Source organism: Salarias fasciatus, chromosome 19 (genome assembly GCF_902148845.1).
Source record: "Salarias fasciatus chromosome 19, fSalaFa1.1, whole genome shotgun sequence".
Classification (NCBI taxonomy): Eukaryota; Metazoa; Chordata; class Actinopteri; order Blenniiformes; family Blenniidae; genus Salarias; species Salarias fasciatus.
This window is the reverse complement of record NC_043763.1, coordinates 17004280-17032272: the sequence shown is the minus strand read 5'-3', so window position 1 is coordinate 17032272 and position 27993 is coordinate 17004280. Positions and strand designations below refer to the sequence as shown.

Below are 27993 nucleotides of genomic sequence, written 5' to 3'. Positions count from 1 at the left end.
AAGATGGCGGCTCCCAGCATCAGGTCGTGTGTTGTGAAACATTGCAGGTTATTCAAACTCAATATGTCAGTTTAACCCAGCTCATTAAGTTAGAAAAATACCGCGATCGACCGCGGCAGCCCATAGTGAAGTCTCCTCGCGTCAGCAGTCATTTAAATGAAACGATGGCGGCACTGTAGGCTTCTGTTTTAAAGAGTACGAGTTCATAACATGTTCCCCGCTACGTGGTCGCGGCTGTCCCGCTTGGCTTCGTCCAGTCGAGGACGCAGGACGCTCAGTCTGTTCTCCAGCTCCGGCTCGTCCAACTGGAGCAAAGTTGTGTCCGACGCGGAGAAGATCGTCGGGTACCCGACCTCCTTCATGAGCCTGCGCTGCCTGCTCAGCGACGAGCTCAGTAACGTTGCCATGCACGTCAGGAAGCTGGTGGGGACACAGCACCCGCTGCTCAACACTGCGAGGTAACGAGATGCTTCAACACCACCCGCTACCGTTCACCTGAACCGATCTGCTCATCAGTAAACACTCGCACATGGTCATGGTCACATCACTGTAGTATTTTAGTTTCACAGCTGAGCTGTCAGCACAGTGGGTGGGGTGGATTATTGACAGATTCACTCTTCAGTTTTGGCTGAAGTTATCGGAGGACGATGATCTTAAATCAGTAGATCTTCTTGACAATCATTGAATAATCATGATGACAATCAAAAATGGAAAACGGCTGAAGAGTTACTGTTAATGGTGCTGATAGTGGCATGTCTTGCTGTGATTTGAGGAATGATTGAACAAAATCTGTAAAGGCTACATGATTAATAACAATGCTCAGGTAACTGAGTTGACAGCTCTTCAGTTGTTTTCATGCTTAACATAAATGGTAAATGGACTACACTTATATAGCACTTTTACACTGCATTGACAGAGCCCAGAGCGCTTTACACTGCATTATGGCATTCACCCATTCACACACCAGTGGAGGCGGTTGCCATGCAAGGCGCTCAATCCATCCACTGGGGGCAATTTAGGGTTCAGTATCTTGCCCAAGGGCACTTTGACATGCAGACAGGGGGAGACAGGGATCGAACTAACAACATCCCGATTGTGAGACGAATGGTCTCGCCACTGAACCACAGCCGCTCCGTAGTTAGTAATGACCCTGAAAGTTACTTATTCCATAAAAGTAATCGGTTACTACAGTTTATGTGGTTCTACATTTCTGAAATACGCTCTCTGTCATGATGAAAATCAGCTTTTAATTTTAAATTACCCTAGCTTCCAGTTAAAAGGTAAGGGTTTCAACAGGCATTAAGTTCCTCTTATGGTTCCAGTGTTTTTTTTTTGTTTTGTTTTTTTTTACACATTACAGTCATCGGTGTTATAGTGAAAGACTGGTTCAATTGTTTTGAGTTCTCATTTTCTACCTGTGCTAGAGTGATTTTTATTTTATAAGTACTCTAGCTGCCTGCCACACTTTAAAAACATGAATGTCAGGTCAATTGGTGACTTGAAAATGCAGTGTGTGTTTGTGACTGTATGGTAATCTATTGATATTTTATCCTGCATTCAAGCCATGTTGACTTTGACAGGCTTCAGCTCTTTGTGACCCCTGGCTGAATGACACAGTTAGAGGATAGCTGGATAGTTTGACCCTGGTGGTTGACTTCAATGCATACTCCTGGATTTCCTCAGAGATGGCCTCCAGATACACTTCACTCAGTGTTGTTTGACAGCAGATTTGCTTCATGTCCATAAAGACATAAACACAATCGAACTTGACCCTGTGGAGGTATTCCTAGTATCTCCTTTCCTACCTTCACTTCAACAGGCCAAACAACGATTGATCACAATCAATAGTTATTTGTATTGTTTCCTACAGCCGAGCAATAGGAATCCATACACACGATACACACTCAGCAGCTCCTTTGCAAGTTTCAGTTTTTAAGTTTCACATGACCACTTCAGATCAGTTGAGACATTTTCCTGCTTTGTATCATCAGAGGCTGCATGTCGATATTTTAGAATGTTTTTTTGCAGCGGTATTGAGCCGGACTACATTTAGAGTGAATGATTTGTATGTTCAGGCTTGTCCGTTTGGAGTGTTTTTGCTGATTTTGCTCTAAAGAATCCCCCAGAATGTTCCAAACTGGTCCTGCATAAAGCTGTGTGACGCTGACTTAATTCCGGTTGATTTCTTGGACAAATGAATCAGTTCACTTGTTCAGCTCAAATAAAAGGCCGTACATGCTCAAAGGCAGGTTTGTTTGCTTGTTTTTTTTTTTTTTTTTTTTTTTTTGGTTTTTTCATTACTGATATTCAGATATGTCATAATCAGATAAAGCATGCCGCATTATTCCATTTCCATGATCTCTTGGTTCTTCAGGTTTTTGTTTTTAATGCATTTAAACAGGCTCTGGAGCAACGATGGCACCAAAAGTGCCTCCTGCTGCCAGTTCTTTGGGAATATAAGGCAAAGAGTCAGAGGTGATTCTTGGATCAGACCTGAAGGACTGTAACACCACGGCTGCTGCATTTGACAGTGAACTGAATCCAATAATGAAATTAGTGTTGCAGTTTTAATTACTGAAGTATTATGAGCTAATTACTTATCACTTTCTTGTACATAAAGGCAGTTCAAGAGCTGCTAACAAATGAACTATTGCTATTAACAGTTAGTAAAACTTTTTTCTCATCAGTTTTGTAAATGACATCAACATTCGCCTTTACCCCGAGTACCGTGGCTTCCCTTTACAAGCCCTGTGTGCATGATGGTAGTTGATTTAAAGTGTTTTGTTGCTGCTTCTTGATTCCTTTAGTTCGTAAATCTTTCTTTCAAGAAGCGCTAACATCCAGATCAAAGAGCATCTCCTGGAGGAGTGCGGCTCTGGTGTGTTTATACTCTATTATAAAGCAGTGCACTTCAAACTGTAAAGCTATACGCCACCAAATCTGTCAGATCATGAAGCCTTCATTATGAAACTGTTGGAAAGAAGCTTTTTGAACCGGTACAAAGAGTTTTTAGAATGTCTCTTGAAATGAGCCAAGTTGCTGGAGCAGGTCATCTGTAACAGGTTGCACACACACACGCACACACAGCTGAATGCCTGAGGAAGATGCCAGAGACGCAGATCTCTACTGACGCTGTGGAGAAATCCTGATTGAGTGTCTAAATAGTTGCATTCAAGAGCATTTCTGCGCGAGAGAAAATTTGTTTCACAGGCCGAAAAACAGTAACCAGTTTGTTTGTCCTTGCTGAATTCTCAAAGCATCAGAGGAAGGATGGACCACAGATGTTTAGCAGAACTAAAAGACCATCACATCATCAAAGGAGCAGCCGGAGCCTTTCTTATGTTTTATCAAAGGAAATCAGGAACTTGGGGCACCAGGGAAAGAGAACGAGAAGAGAGAGTCCTCGAACTCTATCCAGCCATACGGACGGGTGTGTTGGAAACAAGAGCCCAAGGGTGTAATAACCTATACACCTAAATCTGATATGACAATCCATTTGGGTGTTGTAGCAGCAGGGGGGAGCAGAGGGGAGGGCGGGAGCAGACCTCTTGACAGTCTGACTCCTCACTGTCAGCTTGGGTTGTCTGGTTCGTATTTCCCACTGTGTCTCGGCATTAGACGCGCGGCAGATAAAAATATCCACAATAGCAGACAGGCAGACCCTCGTGGAGTTGGGTTTCGGTTTTTCCTTTCCTTTCATTCTCAAAAACTGCAGCTCAGCTAACTTTGCCCAAAGTGTGGAGTTACAGCGAGGGGGACTGCAGCCCAAGAGAAGAAACTTTACTTGCTTTAAGGACAGTCCTTGAGAGTTTGACTTGGACTTGAATTCCCTTCTGCTGGTCTCTGTTTCCTTTTCTCACCTTTCTTCTGCAGGCTCGCAGATGGTCCTGAAGCATCTTGATCAATAGTGTGATCATTACAAAGAAGGTTACTGCATTAAAGCCTTTCTCGAATGAGAAACCCAAAGAGTTAAAAACAACCTTTTACGTCCTACAATTCACAATTAATCTGGTATATTTTGGTATCATTGTACAGCAGAAGAAAAAAGAAAAAGACAGATGAATGATTTTTTTTTCTTTTTTTTACCACAGATCAGAGTAAAACGTATCTCCTCCTGCATAGAGTGAAGTTAGATCACTGGCTGAGCCTTATGAAACAAGTCAAATATGATCAGTAAAGATGAAGTGTCACCTCTCACTCAGTGAGAGTGAAGCTCACGCCATTGACTCTAATCTCACCACTTTGTGTTTCACGTCAGTTTGTTCTGGTGTTTCAAACACATCATTTTCAACGGCTGACCTATAGACAGAATATGCCATTTTCTGAGGTGTGAAATTGTGCTTTAAATAGATTGTATTTTGAAATATATGGACAAAAAGTAGCATATTTTTTTGAATTAAGGAGTTATTGTTTAAAATAACTATGACAGGTTAAATTTCAGCAGAAAATTGAGTATTGAATGTCTTTACTCGTAATAGAAATCTGATCTCAGGATCTTTACAGCCAGACACGGATTTTTATCAGATCTTTTGGAAATGTGAGAATGCGGCGCTGAAAGTCAGACAGAACTGTTGTCGGGTATTCTCAAGCTATTGTGACTGTAATCGGTTACAGTATCTCCTCCACCCGGCAGAAACGCATTGCTTTAAGCACCGACATACTGCGCACTTTCCTCCATTCACTTATTAAGGCGGAGGAAGGCTCGCTATGACACAGAGGAAGAGGTCGTACATTTGCATGCATTAATTCCAGCTCCTGAAAAATCCTGGCCAAAGTTCCTGAATTCCTGCACTGCAATTGCAGAGCAGAAGGCGTGGTGACCTGCTCACAACCCTTGAAAATGACAGCACTTCTTCTCTCTCTCTCTCTCTCTCTCTCTCTCTCTCTCTCTCTCTCTTTCTCTCTCCCTCTCCCTCTCCCTCTGTCTCTCCATCTCTCTCTTTTTTTTTCCCCCCACATCATCTTTTTGCCCCCACCCCTCTGCAGGAGGGCGGTCGTGATTGATTGATGTGTGCTGGTGTGGCTAGTGACATAAATATTAATCATCCGCCACCCTCAGGCCACTGGCTCCTACCTGGACTCCCCAAGTGAAGAGCAGCTTCATCATTTTCTCTCCTCAGTTGTGCTTTTTTTTTTTTCTTTTTTTTTTTTTTCGTTCGCCATTGGAGCAGAGGGCCGCACCGCTGCGTTTCGCCAGCATGGCAACTGTTTTTCAAACTGAGTAAAAATTTAGAGTGACCATAAATAAAAGCGCCACCAGCCGTAATGAAAGACAGCCCCGCGTAAAGTCGGCTGTGTCATAAATTTGTGGAAATGGGTTGTGAGGTGTTTTATGTGATAATTTTGAGCTTTTTTGGGAGGTAAGGGTGGGGGGGGGGTTTAGGTGGAACAAAGCTTCAGGGTATTTTTTTTTTTTCCTTCTCCGTCGTTTCTCTTGTGTATTTCTTCAGTCATTTTTCCTCTATCTGGCCTGCGCTCCCTCCATCTCTCCCCGGTCCCCTCCCTCTCTTCATGCACCGTCTCTCACATCCACTCTCTTGTCTCGGGTTCCACCGCCGCCGCCGCCGCCGCCGCCCCTCCCCCTCCACCTCCTCACCCTGTGGTGCAGGGGTGGGTCAGGGAGGGGGTGGAGGTGGGGTGGCTGCGATGGCGGTGTCTGGGCATCGAGCAGCGAGTGTGGTGGGGAGGAGGAGGCGTGGCCGCCTGTCTGCCTCGGAGCCCCTAACGAGAGTGTGATTCATGGCACAAGGGGCTCCCATAGGGACGGGATTAGAGGTGCTCTGTCTAACCGGTCCCCGGGGAAAGTAAAAAGATATTTAATCTGCCCACCACGCAAGCAGTTACTGCTGAGCGCTGTGTGTGTGTGTGTGTATGTGTGTGTGTTTCCGACTGTGTCAAAACGTTGCTGGCTACATGGGTGTGAGCAAACCCCTCAGTTTTCACATCCCAAAGCAAAAAAAAAAATAAAAATAAAATGCAGTCCTGCAGCAAAAGACTGATCAATTACAGTCCTCTTTCTTTCTGCCATCCTCGATTAATTAAAGTTCAGTAATCTTATAAAATGCAGTTTTGTAACCGTGCACCCGAAGGGAGCCGAGCCAAGACCTCAGGTCCACGTAGAGAAGATCGTGTGGCATTAAGCTGATTTGCAGGAGCCGTCGCTTTTTAATGGACAGTTGGTAGAACGTGGTGGAATCATCCTGTGGTTTTCTTCTTTTTCCCCTCTGCGCTTCTTGATAATCCTCCCGAACGTAAAAATGCAGAGATGCAGACATTTTTTTTAATGACTCTTTAAAATGTAAAATACATGTCAAAGTTATTTGGGTTTTTAAACATCCTTCCTTTTCTCCTCCTGTGGGCGAAAAGGCTTTTCCCAGTATTTACTCAGTGTAATGGATAATGCATATCCAGGTTGGTGAACCGACGGTTACGTCTGCTTCAGATATCAGTTTCAGCTGATGGGGGCTTGTCAGCCAATCAAATCCCAACACATCTATAAAAATACAGGGCAGATCCTAAAGTACAGTTTAAAAGAGAGAGCTGGCTAAATTATTTTCTCTGTCCACTAAGTTGCGATACACTTTGCTTTCAACTTAATGGACACAAATAATTGACCAGAGTAAAGATCTTAGCAGCTAAAAAGACACCTTTTTACCCAAGAACTTGGAGGACTACAATAAAACTCAAACCATGCCTTTTTTTTTTTGTCTTCAGTGAATTTTATGTGCATTTAGACACTTTGGAATAGAAGCTAATGCTGCTTCCAGGAAAGAGTATATTCACCCAAATACGGCAATGCATCTTCTTTTTACAGATTTCTGAAGTTTTTGTGTTTGTTTTTTTTTTCAGAGGCTTTGTCTACGACAGCAAGAACAACCTTCAGATGAGGGGATTGGTCGTCCTGCTCCTGTCCAAGGCGGCCGGGCCCAGCAGCGCAGCCATTGACCTCCACCCTCAGGACATGGTCAGCGGCATCTACCCCAGGTGAATGACCCCCAAAACTGTGACTTCAGTTTTATGGTTTGGACTAAATGTCAAATTGATATAGTTTGCATGATATCAGGCCTGTATTTGATATTTGGATGCAGGTCATATGCTGAAAACTCCTTGAAAAGCCTCTTTGCATATTGCATCAATCACTTTTCCCTCTATTTTGCATCTCTAGCTGGTGCATTAATCAACATTAGCAGCATGTTAAATACTTTACTTGTAATTGTGTGTGTATATAACGGCTTCCAGCTCACACACCGGCTCCTGTTGTCATGCGTGTGCTGCTGTGGCGAAAACAGTGGGCAGTGAACATCTGTAGAGTTGCACTGCGGAGCCGTAAATGTGCGTGGCAAGCAGGCCGAGAAAGTCGATGCCACTTTTGTCCCTGTTACATGGCTGCTGAAGGATAAATAGTGAAATAAAATCCCGGTGTCAGGTAATTCTATCTTGTCCTCTGTGGTTATCGTCCATATCCATTCCTGTAAATGAAGCACTACATCATCTTGCAAATCAGACAGAATGTGGAGGGAAAACGGGCACAATTACGAGGTGGGAGGATTTAGATTGTATTCAGTTTGTGGCTAATTTGAGAAAATGTATACTCGGTTCTTTTTCGCAATTCCCAAAATATTAAGAAGCGTTTAAAATTGGAAGTTGTGTTTTGGTGGCAGTAGGAAAATCAGAGAATCACCTGGTCGCCACAACTTTCTTCAGATATTCTGAGAGGATCTGGAGTCACCGTTCAGTTGAATAAACAGTGTGAACTTTTGGCTGCTTAGAAGGAAAATAAGTAACCAGACGACATCTTTGATCGTGACTAAATTTCATAAAGTGAGACAGCATCCCGGTCTGCCGATGCCACGACCATGCAACCACAGAAATCTCATCCAATAGCAATGCTGCAGAAAATGATGCTTTGATCAAAGTAACACCAGCTCAGAAACAGTAGCCGGCAGACTCCTGATGTGATAGAATTTTGGACAACATCCATATTCTCCATCTGTTTCAATACCAAAACGTTTTCGTCGTCACGTGTGATTTAGTGGAGAGCGACGTTGTGCAGCTGAACACAGAATGAGCCCATCGCCAGCAGGCTGGGAGCAGAACCTGCACAACGATGCGAACAGCTCAAGACTCACCCAAGAAATACAGGGTCACACTAAACCACTTAGAAAAGGCTCCAGACTTCATTCAGAACTTCTCGAAATTCTGTCCGTTTGTTTTCTGATCCAGTTATCATCTTCACGCCTGTCCAAACGAATCCAACCCTGGATGAAAATGAAAAACCCCGGTCTGGTTTCATCAGTGTGAAAACGCTCTTAAACTGTGTCCACACTCATTAAAATGAACTGTGGCGTCGTAACTGCTGGTGTGGTCTATTAGTGGAGGTGTGAACATCGTCATCGAAGCCCCAGCCTGCTCCAGCTGAATTTGTGAATTCCGGATCAACCCGACTAAACTCTGAACACGGCCTGAGAAATGGGTCTGAATTGGCGTCGAAGGCGGTTGTTAATGCACGGCTTCAGGTAGCTCTCTTCCTCCCACAGCTTCCTCTGACCAGCAGCATGCAGGGATGTTGAGCGTGCGCCAGCGGACTTCCCAGCAGTGACTGCTGTGTTTGGCGTGGCTTCACACAGGGCGTCTGAAAGGCCCCTTTCTTGCAGGCTGACACGGGGCGCGCGTGTGCAGCGGGAACGGCCGTGTCGGCGCAGTAACATCCTGATAGTAGAACTAATTGGAATAAACCGGGGGGGGGGGGTGGGTCACCAACGCCAGCGCCACGGTCTCCCCCCTCCTCCTCCTCCTCCTCCTCCTCAGCCGCCACCCAAGTTCTGTCCCCAGGCTGTTCCGCCGCCGCACCGACCACATTCGCTCGTCCCTCGACCTGGCAGCGACATCTCTGTGACACCAGAACGCCGAATCCAACATGCAGCATTCCCTCACTCATGTGATGGATTGGACACACACCACACGCCACACACACTCACTCTCCCATACACGCACACACTCGCAGCATGACTTGATCACCTCATTTGCACTATTTTGCTCCATCTCTCTCTCTCTCTGCCCCCACCCCTCCTGGGCTCATTAGCACCTCTGCTGATGGCGAGATGGAGGGATGGAGGGAGCCGGGGTGGGGCGGGTTTGGAGGGTGATTGAAACCTCCGGGGGATGGTCTCCTCCCTCCTGACAGGCAGCATTTGTAAAACATTTCCCACTCTGCTGCCTGACACTGATGATTCACCAAAGCACCACCGTGATAGATAGATAGATGGATGGATAGATAGATAGATAGATGGATAGAATGAAAGAAAGAAACTCAGACAGACAGACAGACAGACAGACTCACAGCTAGCCCGGCTCGCACCCACCACACCTCTTAATTTCTTGTGACAAATGAAAGCCGTGCCGGCGAGCACAAGTCGGCGGGCGCCTGACGGACAGGCCACCTCTTTAAAAATCACACGCAGGGACGCACTCAGATCTGCAAGGATGTGTTTGATGGCGAGGCAGACTGCGGAGGGAGGAAAATGGAACAGAACAGTCAGGACAAGGGGCGTGGCGAGGGGCGTTACACCTCGGCAGGATGGCATCGGTTGCTATGCAACTGGGCACCAAAGCTATTTATACACCGGCCCCCTTGTCCCCCTTTTCTTTTCTCTTTTTTTTTTTTATTTTTTTTTTCCCTTCCTCCTCCCCAAGCTCCACTGCTTCTGATCAGGACTGCTAGATTGGAGGCACAGCTTTGTAAAAGTAGATGCGGGTTTTTGTGTCTCCTCGTTTAGTTCCGTACCTGTCAGAAGGTCAGAAAGGTGCTAAACCGAGCCACGCTAATGGCGTTCTGAGTCTTCTCTTCATCAAGTGAGCCGGCTTGGGGATGTGAGGACGTGCGCGCTTTCAAATGGTGCGAAATTAAGAAGAAAGCCGCTCCTCTTCTCGCGTGGAGGGCGCAACTCACGAGGAGCATCTGAATAAACGATTCAAATCAATAAAGAGGAAGGAAAAATATTTGTTCTTGGTGTTTCCTTATCGGAGGAGCCGAGTTTGTCAGCTGGTTAAGTGGAGTCTGGAGTTTGAATGTTCTCCCTGTTTTCTCTCACAGTTTTAAAAGAACATTTCTTTGAGGTTTATTAATGATTAAAAAAACATTTTCCTATATGTGTGACTGAGTGTTTCTTTGTATTTGCCCTGTGATGGAGCGGCCCCCTCTCCAGGGATCACCTGTCTTTTGTCTCAGACAGCCGGGATCGACTCCAGCCCCAGGCAAATAGCAATCTGATAAAACAATATAGGAAGTGGATGAATGTTATTTGTCTTTTTACATTTAGCAAATATTATGTGACTTGACTCGAGTGGTTGTGTGGGGTTTTTCTTCAATTCCATGATCTCTCTTCAATCTCCAGCCCTGTTTGGCAGGACACCGGAGCGCCACCTTCCGTGGCGGCCGTCACAGCCTTTGACATCACGATGCATAAATGAAATTCATTCATGCGAATTTTTAAAGTTTTATTACTCCAGAACTTTGTCATCTTCTAATAACTTTGTAAAATATGTTGAGTATGAATGAATGAATGACAAACTCTGAGCTGAGACATGGATGAGTGATACTACTGACTCTTGTACCTGAATGCAGCATGAACATGAATACGTTTGACTCATAGCAACGTTGGTTTTCACACATATCCAGCTTACAATGTATCTTTATCACAATTGCACCGTTTTTTGTTTTTTTTTTCAGTGAAAACAAGTTCACTGACTTTGGACTCTGAATGAATTTCAGACCGTTATTTTTATGACCCCCGAAATCATTGGCAGCTCTTCATTGCCTCTCTCTCTCTCTCGCGTTCTCTCCAGAACCTGTCGAGCGGAGCCATCACCGCGAGGCACCTTGACAGAACATGCTGCTGTCAATCCGCTAATTTCCTCTCATTTTAAAACCTGAACTTATTAACTCTCATTCGAGGAGCGCCGGTGTTGTTGCTCTGTGTCACCGAGCAGAGAAACCAAGCAGACAATGGGTGTGATTGAGAGGCAAAATAGATGACATTATTGAATTTTAATCACATCTTTTCCACGCCGACGTCGAACACGGCAATTACCTGGCTCCAAGTGTGTGTGTGTGTGTGTGTGTGCGTGAGCATATGTGTGTGTGCGAAGGAAGCGGCTGGAGCTGGAGGCAGACGACCGGCTCATCAGGTTCTCACAGCGGCTGAAAGAAGGTCGTAAGTGGCTATCAGCGCACCCGACCCTGTCTGGATGGATCCCTCCCGTCGCAGCGTGGCGAGCTCCTTCCATATGGAGAGGGGCCTAATTATCCCCCACCAATGACTGAATCAACATTTGATTATATCCTCCCTAAGGCTGCACTGAAAGGAGCTATTCAAAGACCACTTTTATGTCTCCTTTCCTCATAATCAAGAATAGCTGTTATTTGCTAATGATAAGTTTTAATTTATTTATTTTTTTCCTCCTTCTTTTAGCACAATCCCTGACATTCTCGGTACTCAGATGCCTGACATGTGTCTGCTGGTTTGTGCCCTGTTTTATGAGGGTTTAATCCAAATTGTTGCTATAGAGGATTCACATTTAGAAAGGGAAACTAATACGATGTAATTTTGGGTCTACAGTCAGGAAATGTTCCCCATGTTCTTCAGTGAACTGTGGCTTTCCCAGCCATCCGCCGAAAAGCAAGACCTCGCCATCTGAAAATGATCGCTTTATTGACTAAATAGATGGTTTTTCCTTTTGTCAGACAGAAGAAAGGGCCTGATTGATTCCTTTGTGATCCACACACCTATGCAAGTCCTCACACCTGCATATCACACCAACATAAAGACAATGAAAAGGTTCCTGTCAAAAAGCTCTCTAACTGTCAAGTCTCGGGAACACCTCTTTTAAAAGCTGTTGACGACAAAGCTGGTGATTTTTACATTTATTCCCCCTATCTTTTTTCCTTCTTTCTTTCTGTCTTTCTTTTTTCATTTTCCCGGATTCGTAGTCAGAGAAACCTGGCAGAAATCACCGAGCTGATCCACACCGCGTTCCTGGTGCACCGCGGGATCGTCAACCTGAAAGAGTGGACGCTTTCCGACGGCTCGCTCAAAGACATGCAGTTCGGGAACAAGATGGCGGTGTTGAGCGGGGACTTCCTGTTGGCCAATGCTTGCACCGGCCTGGCACAGCTCAACAACACTAAGGTATCGTCCTCACACACCAGTCAGTTTTCATCGCTTTCACACTTACTACATCCAAAGGCCAGCAGCTCCCGTTTGCAATCATAACATATTGCCGGGTTCCCACTGGTAGTGGAATTTACGGAGTATGATTAATATTTGGAAAGTATTTTCTGGCTTGTTCAGAGCTGAATCCCTGCTGTTCAGCCTTCTTATTTGTCCCTGCAGTCATACATTCGAGTGTTAATCTGCGGTATTCTCGTGTTTTCTGTTTTGTCTGAATATTCTGGACACATTTTGCTCTGCCCTTCCCAGATATCCTCTTACTGTTCAACACAACAGTCCTGCGATTCCCAGCCTGAGGTCTCAGACCCCAGATAAAACCACAAAGTGATTAAAGACCTCTGGATCCCTGGGTTTATTTCGGCCTGGTGTTGTGTTCACTAATGATTGTTTTTCAACTAGTTAGCCGACCTGTCCTTTAAAATATGGTGAAGTTACTCAACTAATTACTGGAAGAGAAAAGCAAGTCTTTGGTTAATTGGAAAAGTAATTAATGTATGACTTTTAATTGTCTCCTTCTGTGCAGGCTCCCAGCATAATATGCACGGAGCTGTTTTGTGTGTGATGCTATGACACAAAAACCGAGCTCCTGGCAGAGTGAGGGTCGTTCTAATGACAGATTCACTCATTTGGTTCAGCCAAAGGTGCGTCGGCCTCGATATTAGCGCCTTTTGAAAGGAGTGGATTTCTAATGACTGTGAGAAGAAGCTGCAGCAAAAATTGCTCAGCTGAAGTAGCAGCGTGTAGACGGCAGCAAGCCGCCTTTTGAAAGGCAAGCTATTAATTTAATACTGCTAATGCATGTTTGTTGTGGCTGCAGACTGATGTCATGTCAGGGAAACCGAGTTGCTTCGGGGATAAAGAGGCTCTCCTTCGGTAAACAGGAGTTTAACAAAATAACAACCATGAAGACAACAGCAACTTAGAGCTCTTTGGCTGTTGGAACTACATCATTAAATTCTATTAAAGTAATCGGTTATTAATTTGCAAATCCCAACTGACTTCATGATGGCTTGTTACTTTAGAATTCATTCTTCCCAACATCGCTTCGGTTTTTTTCCTGCATAGTCACCAGGCTACGGTGAAATGGAATCTAACCTCTTCTCAGCATTGAGCGGGGGTTTGAGCTCCTTGCAACAACTGTCTAGATAAAGTGGTTTAAGAAATGGGTGGATGGACAACTCCCTTGACATAAAAGGGAAGTGGGAATTAGAGGCGAACATGATTATTGAAGACGAAGTATGGATGAAAGCTCGCGAAGATTGCCACAAAACAACACACAGTCCGATATGGAAAGAGTTTGAGTGGAAAGTGATGATGATGTTTTTTCGGACTCCCTCTATCACGTTCCAGTTTAACAAGAATAAACCAAATGTGTGCTGGAGAAACTGTAACCACTCACACATCTTCTGGGATTGCCTCATCCTGAAACCTTTCTGGCGGGGCATTGTGGGAGAAATTAAAATGATATCAAAATGTCACTTGTCATTTGAACTGGCACAGTGTATATTGGGGATTCCACCAGTGAATGGTTTAAGAAAAGGACAAGTTAAATTAATACAACTTTTACTGATAGTGGCAAGAAAAAATGATCACCAAATATTGGCTTAAAATTCAACCTCCGACACTTAAGCAGTGGCAGGAGGGTCTGAAGAGGATGTACGATATGGAGAAAATTACAGCTCAACTCCACCTGAACATCAAACAGTTTAATGATATTTGGGCACCAGTACATGACCACTTTGGTTGGACAAGCTAAACCAAGTCTGAAAGAAGAATATAATGCTACATTTTGTTTTACAATGTCGTGTGGGATGTAAAGACACGTATAAAGAGGAAAAAAAAAAGAATATGCATATGATTTTTTTTTGTGAACATAAAGAAAAACACTGGAACTGTATAATATTGCCGAAATGCCACTTGTTCTCACTGTTCTCAATTTTTTGTTTTGTATAACTTTGTATAAATGGAAATTAAAATTTGCACAGATATAATAAATTGGTAAAAAAAAAAAAAGAAATGGGTGGATGGATACTGCCGCATCGGTGTTACTCACAAACCCCGTCATCTTTAGACCTGCGTTTTCATTTTCCCCCAATTTTTCCCAATACAAAAATGCAGGTAAATGCACCATTAAATATGACTACTTGTTGTTCGCATCCATATTTTTATCAGACTTTACAAGAATTCTCTGATAACCTATTCATTTAAAACATGGCAACAAGTGGTTCCATACATATGCAATATAAAATTCATGATTCCTCATTTGTCTGAGAAATCCCAAAAGCTTCCTGTAGATTTTACAGTAATCTCAAAATCTCACAAAGGGATCGCCAGAGATACTGAACGACGCCAGTCTGCGTTTCTCTTTTTGGTATTGCATTCTGACGAGTGCGTCCCGTGAATCCTCCTGCTTCAGTTTTTAACTTTGTGATGTTTGTGTGGCGACGGTACGCGCGCCACAGATCATATCTGCCGCGCAGCCTGGTAACCTCGCGCTGACAGATGCTGTCACCACACCGCTCTCTCAGAATGCGGTTGTGCGAGTGGATCAAAATAACCACCACCACTATCGCCATCCCTCTCGTCTTTCCCCGCGCCATCAACCGAATCGGCGCTTATCGTCTTCCCTGCCGCTCCATTGGCACCTCACACGGTCCGGGTTTCCACCGATTAAAAAAAAAAAAAAAAAAAAAAAGATGGAGAAGGTTTTGACGGTGGTCGTTGCTTGAGAAACAGAACAGGGCCGAGAAGAGGCCGTGATTTCCTTCATGAATTAAAGATGATTCTAAAGGTGTGGCATTTCCTTTACAGTGCTAATTGACTTTTGTGTAACAGAACTGTGAGAGATAATTGTCGGTCTGTGGCCAAGCTACAAATCACAGTAATGGAATTGATCCAGTTGTTTCCCTGGAAGACGAAGAAAAACACGCAGCCAGCGGTACGACGGCGGCCCCGCTGATGGCTCCGGGTAACGATGATTTAATCACATTAAGTGCGTGACCAAGCTGAGCGAGCTGGCATCGATTGAACCGAGCCGTTCGGAGCGTTGTTTTGCTTTTTACCGCGGTTCGTTTTCAAGGTGACAACAAACACATCCACACTCAGCCGGCACCTCATGACCACGCAGCAATGCCCCGAACTATTAACCTTGTTTTCTCCGTCCCCACACCCCCAAACAAACCTGCAAACCGCGCGCGAGGGGGAAGAGGGTAATCCGAAGCAACCGCAGGAAGCGTCCCCGAAGTGGAACTTTTTAAGGGTAATACAGAGATGGACACCCGATAGCCAGCAGTTACTCATGTTTGAAAAGGTTAGCAAAACAAGATGAACCGAGGGGGGAAACCACACCACAGCCTCTGCTGATGCTCCGATTTTCAGCCTCTTTTTTTTTTTTCCATGTGTTTCTCTTTGGCATGAACACCAGGGAAATTAGATTAATATTAACAGCACAGATGAGTCCATCCTACTTAGCTGAAGTTACAGGAACGGGATTGTTTTGACCGTCGTCTGTCCTTTTAACCTCCCATTTGAGAAGTGAAGCTGAGCTCTGCAATGTCCTTTAAGAGAAAGCCATTTTATTAATGTGGCTGAACAACTGAAGTTTAATATAATGAAGTCCCGTTAAACCAAGTGTTAGAAATAATATCACTGTTCTCCTATTGAAGGGAAGAAATGCTAACATGTTGCCAGATCTTATTTTCTCAGTGATAATAGTGTAACATCCACTGTGTTTACACTCATTCACAACATCTCTTCTTTAAATGTTAATTTTGTTGTCTTTATCATGAAATTCCAATAAAAAAAGATCAATCATCTGCTACTTTACAGCACCAAAAACAACCGGGTGTAGTATTTTTCTGGAGGCCAATAATCATAAAGTAGTGAAGTATTAATCTGTGCGCTTGACCACGTGTCCGAATATATAAACATATGAAATGGCGTCGAGCTCTAGAATCCTCTAGAACAGTGAAAACGTGACATTTAGGTTGTGTTTATTTTGGCTCAGCTTTGCACTCAGCAGCATTCTCTGAGAATCTTTCTCTTGCAAGAAGCAGCAGTTTTGTATCAAACCAGCTGAAACAATCACGTTACCCCCGACTGGTGTGGATGAATCACTGCTCTATTTCCGCCTCCCAAGACCTCCTGCAAACAGGTAGTATTGGCTCCAATTACGAGGTAACAGTTGGATTAAAGCGTAATTGTACGAGTTAAAAACAGAAAAAGAAACACCTCCAATACCGACCACTGAATATCATCCTATTTCAAATACTTCACAGTGACTGGAAGATCCCTGCATCCGTAAAGTTTTTGCTCATAAAGTATTTCAGGACAGCAGGAGCTGTTCATGATAACAGTGATTCTTTGCTCCTGTATGGATGTAAGGTATTTCAGATTCATTAACCAGAGATGACTTGTGGGGTTCTGAATAGTTTTTCACACACGCATGGCAATTCTCTGACAGAGTTTCCTCAAGCTTGGCACACGCGTTCGCTCACAAAAGTTAGAATGTGTCTTTCACCAATCAGAACCTGTTAATCGCCTGTTATTTAAAGCTCTCTAACAGCTGATTTGAGCGTGCACTGACTCCTCATCAACAGTCTGCTGTTAGCTGATTGTGATTCTGTTCTCTGATTCTGGACTCGCTCTCACGTCTATTCAAGTTTTTCCTCATCAGCGGTATTTATTTTTTGTGTGTGTGTGTTTAAAGGCAGTTAAGAGCGATGGAGATAATGTGTCGTGGCCTTGAGAAGAAACCTGTGCTGCTACTTGTATAAACTGTAAAACAATCTCGCCGCGGAGCTCTGGTTTCTCCCCCCCTCCACCCGCACCTCTCGCAGACCTGTCGGCAAAACACGATCCGGCTAGATTTGGGAATGGAGTAAGAGGCAGGCGGGGGGATAGCTTATCTGATACTTTCCAAAAAAAGACCCCCTCTGGCCCCTTGCTTCCCAAGGCGGGCACTGGCAGAGACACCACATCTGGTAATACTGTAGGCACATTGTCCTTCCAGGTCTGTGGGCGGCGGCTCGGGTTTCCTCAATATTTTCCCCCGGTGGATTGGGTTACCCCAAAGGGGCAGCGCGAGGCTGACGGGGCGGCAGGCGTCGCCGGAGTTTTCTGATGACCCCAAGGATGTCTGGGCATGAGCTTGAAGGAGCTCTAAATTTAGCCTCATTCATGTGAACTGTAACAGGCGTGGCCCGGGCTCCTCCGGACGCGTCGTTTGACGGCTGCGGATGAAGTCCGGAGGGTCTGACTTCTGATTTTTTTAGCCCTTTCATTAGGTCCAGACATGAATAATGAGTTAATAAGATGAAGCCTCTCATGTGAGGCTTGATAAAGGGGCTGGTGTGGTTCTGTAAGCTGGGACATGCATGCCCCCTGTAAGAGAAAACGGGCAACTGCAGCCTAACAAATCAGGCACAAAGCACTGTGAGATGCCTTTTTTTATTTTTTTGTGATTTTGAATGTTTGTGTAGTGTCCTGTCTGACTGACACGACCAAAAACATTATCCCTTTGCACATTTAGATGCCGTTACCGTCTTATTGTTCCTCTTTCATGCTGAAAATTCGGAGGTTAAAAGTAAAATCTCGAGAAGAATCTGAGAAAACGAGGACCCTTTAGTCAGATCGCCGCTCCAAAAATCGTGTTAACCCCCTCTGCTCTCTGGACGCCCTCACATTTCATCCCGCCATCTGCCTTTCAGCTCAGTTCCAGGTTCTCTCAGAATGGATGGACACCCGATCCGATCCCTCGGACCGGACTCCTCTATAAATATAAAGCATAATGGATGCGCTGGGTGAAATGGCCAGGAGCCCCCCCCCGACCCCCGCGGGCTCCTAATGAGAAGCCCGGTCGCAGTTCACCTGGCCTCCAGCTCGCCTCACCTCCGATTAATTCTCCAGACCAGCTGTTCGGATGCCGGCGCCGTTTGCCCGCGCCTCAGTCAGAGGGGAAATTGTGGTTTTTAATTACAGATGTCACAGCTGAACTGAGTGGCGTGTCAGTTTTGATCAGCCTCGTCTCCATCTGCGTCTTTTCAGGGTTGAATCGGCGCCGGAGGCAAATCCTGATGCAAGGCTCCTGTTGGACATGCCGACTGTTGTGCAGGCCAATCCTGTTAACGCACCGCTTAAGATGTGACCTTTTGCTTCCCTTTTTTTTTTTTCCCCCCTTTGATGACGGCTTTCCACATTCTTGGCGTTTTCTCCGCCAGCCTCATGAGGTCGTCACCTGCAGCTTTTCAGCAGCCTTGAAGGATTTCCCACACTCGCCCGTTTGTTGGCTGCTTTTCCTCCAACCTGCCGTCCAACTCGGTCCAAAGCATCTCAGTTTGGTAAAGGTCAGGGGGATGCAGAGGCCAGGTCATGGGATGAGCTCTCCATCAGTCGGCGTCTTGCTCAGACGGCTCTGTCAGAGGCCGGGGGTGTGTTTCGACTCGCTGGCTCACAGTGGGAACCAAAACATCCAGATGCAGGAAGTTCACCTTGGCTGAGACTCGCAAAGACGACACGGCTGCAACCAAAAATCTTCCAAGCATCTTCGGTGAAGCAGGTCTAAATTTTCCTTTTGGTCTCTTTTAGTATCCCACTGGCTCTTTCCACTCTCCTCCAGCCAGTGAAGTGCTGACACTTTGAGCTCAGATATTCATTGAATTGGGCTCTGAACTCACATGCAGGTAATCATCGTGTTCGATGGGACTGAGGTGAGGGCTTTGTGCCGGCCAGCCAAGGTCTTTACACAGAAATCTCACCGCACCGTGGCTTTATAGGCTCTGCTTTGTGCGCCGAACAAAGTCCTGTTGAAAAAGAAAGGAGTTTGAAGCATAGATTTGCTAGAAAATATCTTTTTTCATGCCTGATTTTATCTAGCTGTGATAATCTGTCAGATTGAACCCCATCAATTCAGAAAGAGAAATCCAGTGACCAAAAAGACTTGTAGCCAAATCCGTATGACATTGGTTAATTGACTTACACTTGTCTTGAAATAAATTGATTTTATACTATTGTGTCTAATGCATTTAGTTTTATTCTCCCCTGAATAATGTCAAAAAAGAAAAACATGTTTGAATTTTGAATTTTGATGAGACATAATGTTACAAAGAACTACTGAAAGCTGCCGTTCAAAGGCCAAATCATACAAATGCAATGTGTCGAGCATAAACAGTGATTTATAATGGAAACCATCTGTTGTGTGGGAAACAGGCAGGCATTTGCATTCATGGGCTGAATAATGCCAAAACCCCATAAGGTCATTTAGAGATATGAAGGGTGAGAGAGGAAGCGGAGAATCCGCAACCTTTGTGCCGATAACCGCTCGGAAGATGAGTATCATTTATTCTGAATGTAATCATAATGAGTTCCAGATAAATGCGTGTCTCTGGGTACTGTTTAAATTAGCCATCAGTGTTTAAATTCCTTTCACTGTCTCGGTCAGATACGAGACTCATTGTTGGGTTTAGGTGCCTTTTTGAATCGTGATGTTTTCACCTTTCTTAAGGTTATTTATTTTTGGATCCGTACGCACCGTAACTGTGTATTTGTATACTTCTTGAAAACATAAATCAGTGGATTTATACTTTCGCACCTCAGATCTGCCGGACATCGCTTTTATTTGAGCTGCTCTGTTGCTCCCTCCTCAGCATCCCTCAGTGAAAAGTGAATGCCAGTTTATTTTCTTCTGTCTTTGTGTTTGACAGGTGGTTGAAATGATTTCGAGTGCCATCGGAGATTTGGTTCAAGGAATCTACTATGAAAATAACAACAATGAAGTAAGTCGTATTTTCCTGTGCAAGTTTAATCAAAGCTCTCACAGTAATTGTTTGAAACTCTTTCACATCATGTGTTGTTAGAGAAAAAGGGAGAATTCAGTAAGAGTACTGTACCAGAATTAAATCTCCAGCCGCAGAAGGGAGGGAGTTGCAAAGTTTAGACCAAGAAGCTGACTCCAGCTGTGAGCGGGATGAAAGGTAGACGCCTCTCCGTGATTGGTTCTGACAAGAGGCGCTGCCAGCTGACTGTTAATGAGAGAAAATTAAAAAAAAAAAAAAAAATACTGATGAATAATGAATGAAACGGTCCTTCTCTAGTCAGACTGACCACACTGCTGTCAGATCCCAGTGAGCAAAAACTGCCTTTAATTAACGTTTTCTCTTGGTTGAACAGCACTCGGAGTGAAGTATCACCCCAGCTCTGACAGTATCACTTTGTTTCCTTTTTCACAATCAAAATGTCATTTATCATCTTCCAGCTGATTTATACCTGTGTGACACAGCCTTCTGTCTCTTCTGTGGCACGACGGGATTTCATCAGCGTTTGCAGATTCGATGAGAAAATGTTTTAGCTCATGCTATACCTCCGCCTCTTCCGTTTTGCTGAAGCCCTTCAGGAAATAACTGTCTTCAATCTGCTGTTATTCAACAACACAGCGAAAAATAAATAATCGCCAAAAGCAAGGAGGCTCTGTTTTCGCCGAGCGGCACAGCGGACGCAGTGCGAGCTCAGGCCGAAGGTGTCCGCCCCTGTTTGCTCTCGCAGGAGAACGCGCTCGCCGGCGGCGTGGACGTGGCGTCGTGGGAGGAGCAGGCGTTCCTGTCCCACGGGGCGCTGCTGGCCAAGAGCTGCCAGGCCGCCATGGAGCTGGTCAAGCACGACAAGGAGGCGCAGCGGCTGGCCTACAAGTACGGGAAGCACCTGTCGCTGGGCCACAAGGTTAGACATCTCAGTCGGACACATCCTGGAGCGTTCAACATTGTCTTAAGGACACTTTTGTCTCCCAAAGAAATTGCTTATTCACTCATAAGTCAGTGAAAGCGGATATCAAAGTGCAGGATCTCAAATGTCAACAACCAGCAGCTAATAAAAAGGCAACTGCAATTATATTACAGCCTCATGCAATAACTCGCAGTGCTCCATGGGCTCGCAGGAGGAAGCCAAGTCACAGGAAATAAACCCGCAATCCCGAGGAAAGTTAGTACAACTCGCCAGTCTAAAGTGCTAATCCGCTTCGCTCCATCAGCAACGCTTTTGACTAAACCATTCCACTTCATCATCTCATCAGAAAATCAAATCAGAATAAGAACACTGAGCTCTTGTAAAAACGCTGACATTCAGAGATGATCCATCTGGGGAAAGTTGGCATCGCCGGATGGGAAATCTTAGCTAGTACTTCGTGTGGGGAGCGGCTGCAGAAGCCGCTGACGAGTTTTTACACCAGGCAGCTCAGATCCTGGACAGTTTGTCTTCATGTTGATTGAAAACTGTTAAATAACTTCAAAATTCATCTTTACACACAAACATAGAGACGAACTTAGGAGTGACCCAGGACTGACTCCGGGTGGCAGAACAAGCGTGTCTTCCCTGCAGCTTTCCACATATCGATGTGTTTTCATGAATCTTTTCAACATATGTTTGAGAGGCTGACAGAAAATAAACTTTTCAAACAGCCAACTGAGGACGCTCGCCTTGTGACCTCTGCACCCTGAGACTAACAAACCCGAGCTCGAGATGAATTTTGGAAAAGTTCCCAAAAAGCCACTAAAGTTCTACTCTGACAAATGCCTCGAAATATAATCACTGAGCAAGATGTGGATATTCAACACACGGAACCCTTCAGTCCAGAAAACCAGGACATGTCCTATATTGACCTAAATCACTTTCAGTAAACTGCGTTGGAAAAACACCTTCAGCTGATAATGATCCCAACAACGTCATCTGTTATTTATTCATATTAGTCTAAAATATTCTTTGCATGTGGGTCAACGTTGTGCTTAAATTTTAATATTTTGGAGGTTTTAAAGCTCAAATTGAGGTTTTTTTTCCCCCCCTTCACTGGAATTTCCTCCCTCCTGACCGACTTGTTCTTTTCCCCGCGGTGATCAGGCTGAATGAGGAGTAGAATCGATGTGAAAGTTTCTGATCTAAACGAGGCAGCAGAATCTGACGAATACCCAGCCAAACCTCCGTTTGTCTTTTAATGAAATGCCTCGGTTTCCTGCATTAAAACCGAACACACAAGGAGGAAAAACAATCCTACATTAAATTACATAAAAGTCCATCAAGTAGACATGAACACCAGGAGGAAGGTTGAGGTTTTTTTTTCCAAGTTATTACAAAGTGATGGGAGCATTTTACATAATATATGTGCAAGTTTGAGAGTTTCTTAACGAATGTTATTGGTGTCTGTGCAGAAGTCATTTGTAATGATCCCACTCAGGCTGCTGCATTACTGCGTCCTCTCCTGCTGAGATTCCCTGCAGCTGCCTGTCTGCAGGCCTCGGCGGCTGCAGGGGATCTCAGCGTGGGAGGAAACACCAATGAGGTCTTTGAAGGAGAACCGTCCTCGTCAGGAAGGGCTGCTTCTCTCGCCGAAAACGACTGCCTCGGCCTCGTCTCGGTTTCCTTCCTCAAGAACGTGCGTCCTCTTTGTCGCAGCTGAACTCGGACCTGCAGCCGTTTGTGAAGAGCAGCGCGGGGGAGCCCGAGTCGTTCAGCCTGAGCAGCGCCCCGGTGCTCTTCCACCGCCAGATCGTCGGTCCGGAGAGGTGGCAGCAGCAGCTCCAGCAGGTACGGCGAGGTCAACCCGCGCCGCCACAGCGGCAGCTCCAGGGATTTCGTTTAGCTTCTGTGTGAAGATTTGAATTTCAACAGCAATTCTGACCACATCACAGCTCCTCAGGCTCTGGATCAGCTTTAGTTTGTGCAGGTTTACATCAATCTACAGAGAACCGTGCAGGAGGTACTATGTTCTAAAATCCCGGGTTCTGATTTGGAAGATTTAAAATTTTCTGTGCAGCAGCGTTCATGTCCGCGTTTGAGTCATCTGCAAGGTGAAAATTCAGATTAAAAGCAAATACCATTTAAAAAATCGTCAGTTGTTAGGATGAGTAATGAGAATGAGTAATAATGGAAAACAGAGGGGCGACTGTGAGACTGCAAGATGCAAAATTCAAGTCACATAAAGACAAGGTTGAAAATTACAAAAATGAGAGTTTTATTGCTGCCGAAAGACATTTTTCTTATAATCAAACTGAAAAAATCAGCCTTAACCTCATGCTCTGGGTCTGATTGAAGGTCTTAAACACCAGAAAGGAAAAGAATCGCTGAATTGCTGATGTCTGTGAGGCGAAGCCTTCAGTCTGTCACCGAATGTGGAAAAAAATGTATAACCCTTGACTTTGGTCACTGTGGGCTCAGATAAAGCATCGCCAAGCACTTTGCAGCTGTGCGCTAGTCCTTATGGGTGAGTGTTTGGATGAATCGGCGCGTGACGACCGGGCGCCTCTCTCAGCTCAGTTGTGGCAGAAAACGATGCAACCAACCGGTGTCCCGAACGCACAGAAATGTCTGCGATGGTAAAATTAACTTTGTTCCCGTCTTAATCCAGCATGGCACCACATCTTTCAACCATCTGCTATGAGAGGGCGTTTTTTTTTTTGGATTTTGCTGCTTAATTAGGATTAAGACAGGCTGTTAAAGAAAATAGACGTGTAAATATTTGCCACGATCTCTGGCTTCACGTTCGAACTGCCTCCAAACAGGATTTGTGTTGCAAACATGTCCGCGATCCGAGGAACTGGAAATAATCTGTCATGTAGATGTAAGCATGTGTTTGATCGTTTGACTCGGTGTGCGTTTTTACTTGTGACAGTAGTTTCAAACATGGAGGGCAAAGATTTCAACCGTATTGTGCTTCTGCTGCATTTCTATTGACTGAAACGCAGCGGTTTCACAAATCCATGATACCCTGCAGTTTATCGATGAAACTCCAGTTGGTACAGTATAGGTTGATTTTAATGGATGTAAACAATGTAATACCACTCTAAGAATCAACAATCAAGCTAAACTCCATCAAAACTTCTGGTTCGTTTGCAGAATTTTTAACTGAGAAACCTGCAGAAGATGAAGAGGAAAGACATTTTTACCTCTGGAAATGTTCTTCTTTTTTTTTCTATAACTACTGTTTGGAAGGAAATTAATTTTTCAATAACTACCTCAGTTCGTGTTGCACAAAGAACAAGTCGTGCTTTTGAATGTTTCAAGGGAGTCTGACAAAAAAAAGCAGATCTTTGAAAAATAAGACAAAATAAACACATTACTATATTTATGTAATCATAACAAAGTTTTTTAAAAAATTAGTTGAAAATCTCTTTAGTATTTGAATATGTTGTTTTTTATCAAATAATCACTGTTGAAATGTGATCCATGTCATATGATCAGATCCAGACAATGTTGTTGAATAAGAAGATAGTCAAGTTAAAAGCTGCTACATTAAGTTTACTGAATGCAAACATCTTTAGTTCTCCAGAAAAAACTGTTTGCTGAAGTATGGATTGAAACAAAATTAGTTTGGAACTTAAAATCACTCTTAATTTCTCTAAATGTGGCTGCAACAATAGTGAAAAATGTGAATTTACTTTGGTCTCCGTGGAGCAGAAAGCATCTTTAAAGCATATTCAATGAGAAATCTGCCTTCGTACCTGAAGGAAATGAAATTATCCAAAATATGCCTAATTTCAGGTCATCCATCTGTCATGCAGTGTTGCTGGATTTTATCATTCTGCCTGCATCCAGCTTGTAAAACTCTTTTATTCACATTTACATGTCTCTGGAGGTCAGAGAAGCAAGCGGTGAAGCTTGTGATCAGAGGTTCAAAGGTTCAAATCCCACTCCCCAGACAGTCATCTCAGGGCTGACACACACACACACACACACACACACACACACTCACCTGTTCAACATTTTCTTATGATTGTGGAGGGAAAGCAGAGTGCAGGAATAAATCTCATACTGAGAAGAATCAGCAAAAATCCCATTAGCAAGGCTTCGACTGGGAATCACACCATGAGGCGACACTGTAACTGTTATTGCAATAAAAGAAACTACCCAAGGCGCAGTATTTCTGAAGGTAGTGACAGTTTGAGATATTCTGTTTCAGAGGTAGAATTATCATTTTCTGCATTCAGTGAACCTGTTTGCCTCCAATTCACCAGCACCAGCTTTATTTGGGGGCTGTATTTGTACCCTGGTGAGAAAATGTCGCTTTAGGTTGTGATTGGACCACATGTTGGGAGCCAAGCAGAGAAAATTGTGAGCGCATGAGGCTCAGTGAAAAATTCTGATTTTCTTTTTCTCTCTCTTTTCTTCTTTTCAAGGCCACAACTTTAAGAAACCAGCTTGATTATTCACAGGTAAGCACAATGAGTGCTCCAACAGTTTTCCTCCTCACTCGGCTCATAATCAACTCTTGCTCTTAAATCAACGGTGGTACAAAAACTTCCCAGCAGCCCTTGTTGCTCCATTCCTTTCACATGATCAGAAAAACGGTGGTGCGCCCAGTCGTCCCCCGCCTCGTCGCGCTCTGCCGCCGCCGCCGCCGCTACCGGAGCCTTCAGAGAGAAACGGGATGTCTTTTCACTGTAACTTATATCGAAGTTGAGACGCCAGCTTTCCAAAGTCAACGTGCGAGGCAAGGAGGGGAGCGACCGGGGTGCAAAAAAGACAGCCGGGCTGCAGGAGAGGAGGGGTCTGGCGGTGTCGGGAGGTGAATGAGGTGTGTGTGTGTGTGAGTGTGTGTGTGTGGGGGGGGAGTTATCTGGTCCCGTCTGAAACCAGAGCAGGAAGGATTAGTTACCGGGGCCTATTTGCGGAGGAGACACTGAGGCTCTGAGACAGTGGCATTGTGAGAGAATCTCCTTCAGCAGACCTGCCGAAAAAAGGGACACCGAGAGAAGTTTAAGTTTGAGGGGACGAAGGGAGGAGGAGGAGGAGGAGGAGGAGGGGGGAGGTTTTGGAGCGTGACGCGGCAAAGATGGGGATTCAGAATAATTACATGTGCGTCTGTGCACAAATCCACATGATTCAGCAAGTGCAGTCATCCCCACGCCGCTGATGAATGACAGCCAAAGCTTCCAGAAGCTTCGCTTTCTGTGCTGCTGCGCTTTCAGTCCATCAGTCCGTCGGCCTCAAGTGGAACCTGATGGGGTCTGAATCTGATCATTTGGAGAGAGGGGAGGAGTGCAATATGGGTATTATCTGAGCGAGTTACAATTCCAAATAAAAAAACAATAAAAATACAAGGAAACGACCCAGCGGTTTCGCCTGAGGTCAGCCGATAGCTTCTACCACTCACTGAGTCGTAATCACCATGCACAGCACCACTTGTAGATAAATTCAAGCAAATTCATCTAATGTGGTTAAAAAAACAGATAATATAAGAAGTGGAAAATGTAAGAGAAATAAAACCTTTCAGTCTGTTAACGCCATAGCTGCTGTTTCACATCCAGATTTTGTTGTTCAATAATGCAACAAATGTCTAGGAGAGATATTTCTTTCCTGCATATCCCTCCCTTAAAGAACTGTTCTTGAATTGATCGACAGTTTCAGTAGCTGAACGTGCGTTACAGGAAAGAGGTGGGAACGTTACACTAAAGCAGGGCAGCACAGGGGCAGCAGGTGAGTACGAGGGAAATGGGTGAGGATAAAGAATAATCTGCAGGTTGACACCTGCAGTGTTTCTTCCTGTCTTTTTTTTTTTTTTTTTTTTTTTTTTTTTTAAGAAGACGAGCCTTCCGGGCTTTCCACCTTCAGTATTCATGAGGTAAAAACGCCCCCAGCCAAGAGATGTCCCGACACAGCAGCAAGGAAGCAGTGAGGCACAAAGAGAAGCCCAAATTTACTCAGTCTGCAAACTTAGACTTGACGTTTGAGCAAAATTGATTCGATGTTTCCTACTTTGTCGTGAGTGGAGCCTACATGCTCCTACTGCTAACCCAGCAGTCTGCTCCCGTGACGGGGAGCCAATGCTTCGGCCATGAACGCATCGCAGGAAGTGCCTGTACATTAATGAGTTTAGAGAGTTAGGAGAACAGCTAATGCTAAAGCTTAATGTGTGAAGTCATTTCCAACTCCAGTTGACAATACCTCAGAGAGATGAAATTTTATGCAAAATGAGTGCAGACCTGTTTTTTTTTGTTTGTTTTTTTTTTTCTTGTCAGCCAAATCAAATACGACCAATGTGGTTTGGTGGGGGGGGGAAAAAAAATGTTATTTCCGCACCGTGCACTTTTCAATTCATTACCTGGACTGTGGCAGAACCTGGCTGTGCACCAGTCCTGCAATCTGCTGCCATCATTAGTCAAGTGAGAAGACAGGAGAGCTGTGTGGGTAACACCCGCAGACCAATCAGGTGCAGGGCATCTCCTCTCTTCCTCCTCTCTCTCTTTCTCTCTCTCTCTCTCTCTCTCTCTCTCTCTGGCATATTTAAATAGAGCACTCAGCAATGAATCCTAAACCTGAACAACCCCCAATTTTTTTTCTTTTATAGTTAAATGTGGTAATCTGCCTTCAGTTGCACCGCAGGCAGCTTACAAACACACACACGTGCGCGCGCGCACGCACACACACACACGCACTTATATTGTTGTTTTCTCTTATTTAAAAAAAAAAAAAAAAAAAAGGTTGCTCCAGTTTGGAAGTGCAGGCTAACTTTCTCCGCACGGCACTCACGGCAAACTGTGTGTTTTGTGTGTTTTCCATCCCTCCGCAGCTTTTGGCAGTGGTGAAGTCGGAGAAAGGCGTGAGCTCGGCGGTGGACTTGTGCTGTTACCATAGCAACAGGGCTCTGGAGGCCATCCAGGCTTTCCCCTCCTCCGAGGCTCGAGCCGCCCTGGAGAATATCGCCTCCGCCATCACCAAATTCTGACCTGGACACACACATGTGTGCACACACACACACACACACACACACACACACTCAGAATCA

The 27993-nt window shown here is 44.7% G+C and overlaps 1 protein-coding gene across 1 annotated transcript; it reads left to right on the top strand.

Annotated features, from left to right (window-relative positions):
* The first annotated feature begins 10 nt into the window (after positions 1 to 10).
* Positions 11 to 27985, top strand: pdss2 (prenyl (decaprenyl) diphosphate synthase, subunit 2). Its single transcript, XM_030117569.1, has 8 exons — positions 11 to 458; positions 6850 to 6984; positions 11990 to 12188; positions 19931 to 20002; positions 20769 to 20942; positions 22665 to 22796; positions 25385 to 25420; positions 27778 to 27985. Exons 1-8 carry the CDS (start codon positions 211 to 213, stop codon positions 27931 to 27933), a joined length of 1152 nt encoding a protein of 383 aa, XP_029973429.1. The 5' UTR covers positions 11 to 210; the 3' UTR covers positions 27934 to 27985.
* Positions 27986 to 27993: the final 8 nt, after the last annotated feature.

Bases quoted from the DNA above. Each gene is read 5' to 3' on its own strand.
- pdss2 (XM_030117569.1), top strand. From the start codon at position 211: ATGTTCCCCGCTACGTGGTCGCGGCTGTCCCGCTTGGCTTCGTCCAGT. The intron at 459-6,849 runs GTAACGAGATGC...TTTTTTTTTCAG, and splicing joins CCGCTGCTCAACACTGCGAG to AGGCTTTGTCTACGACAGCA. The intron at 22,797-25,384 runs GTACGGCGAGGT...CTTCTTTTCAAG, and splicing joins GGCAGCAGCAGCTCCAGCAG to GCCACAACTTTAAGAAACCA.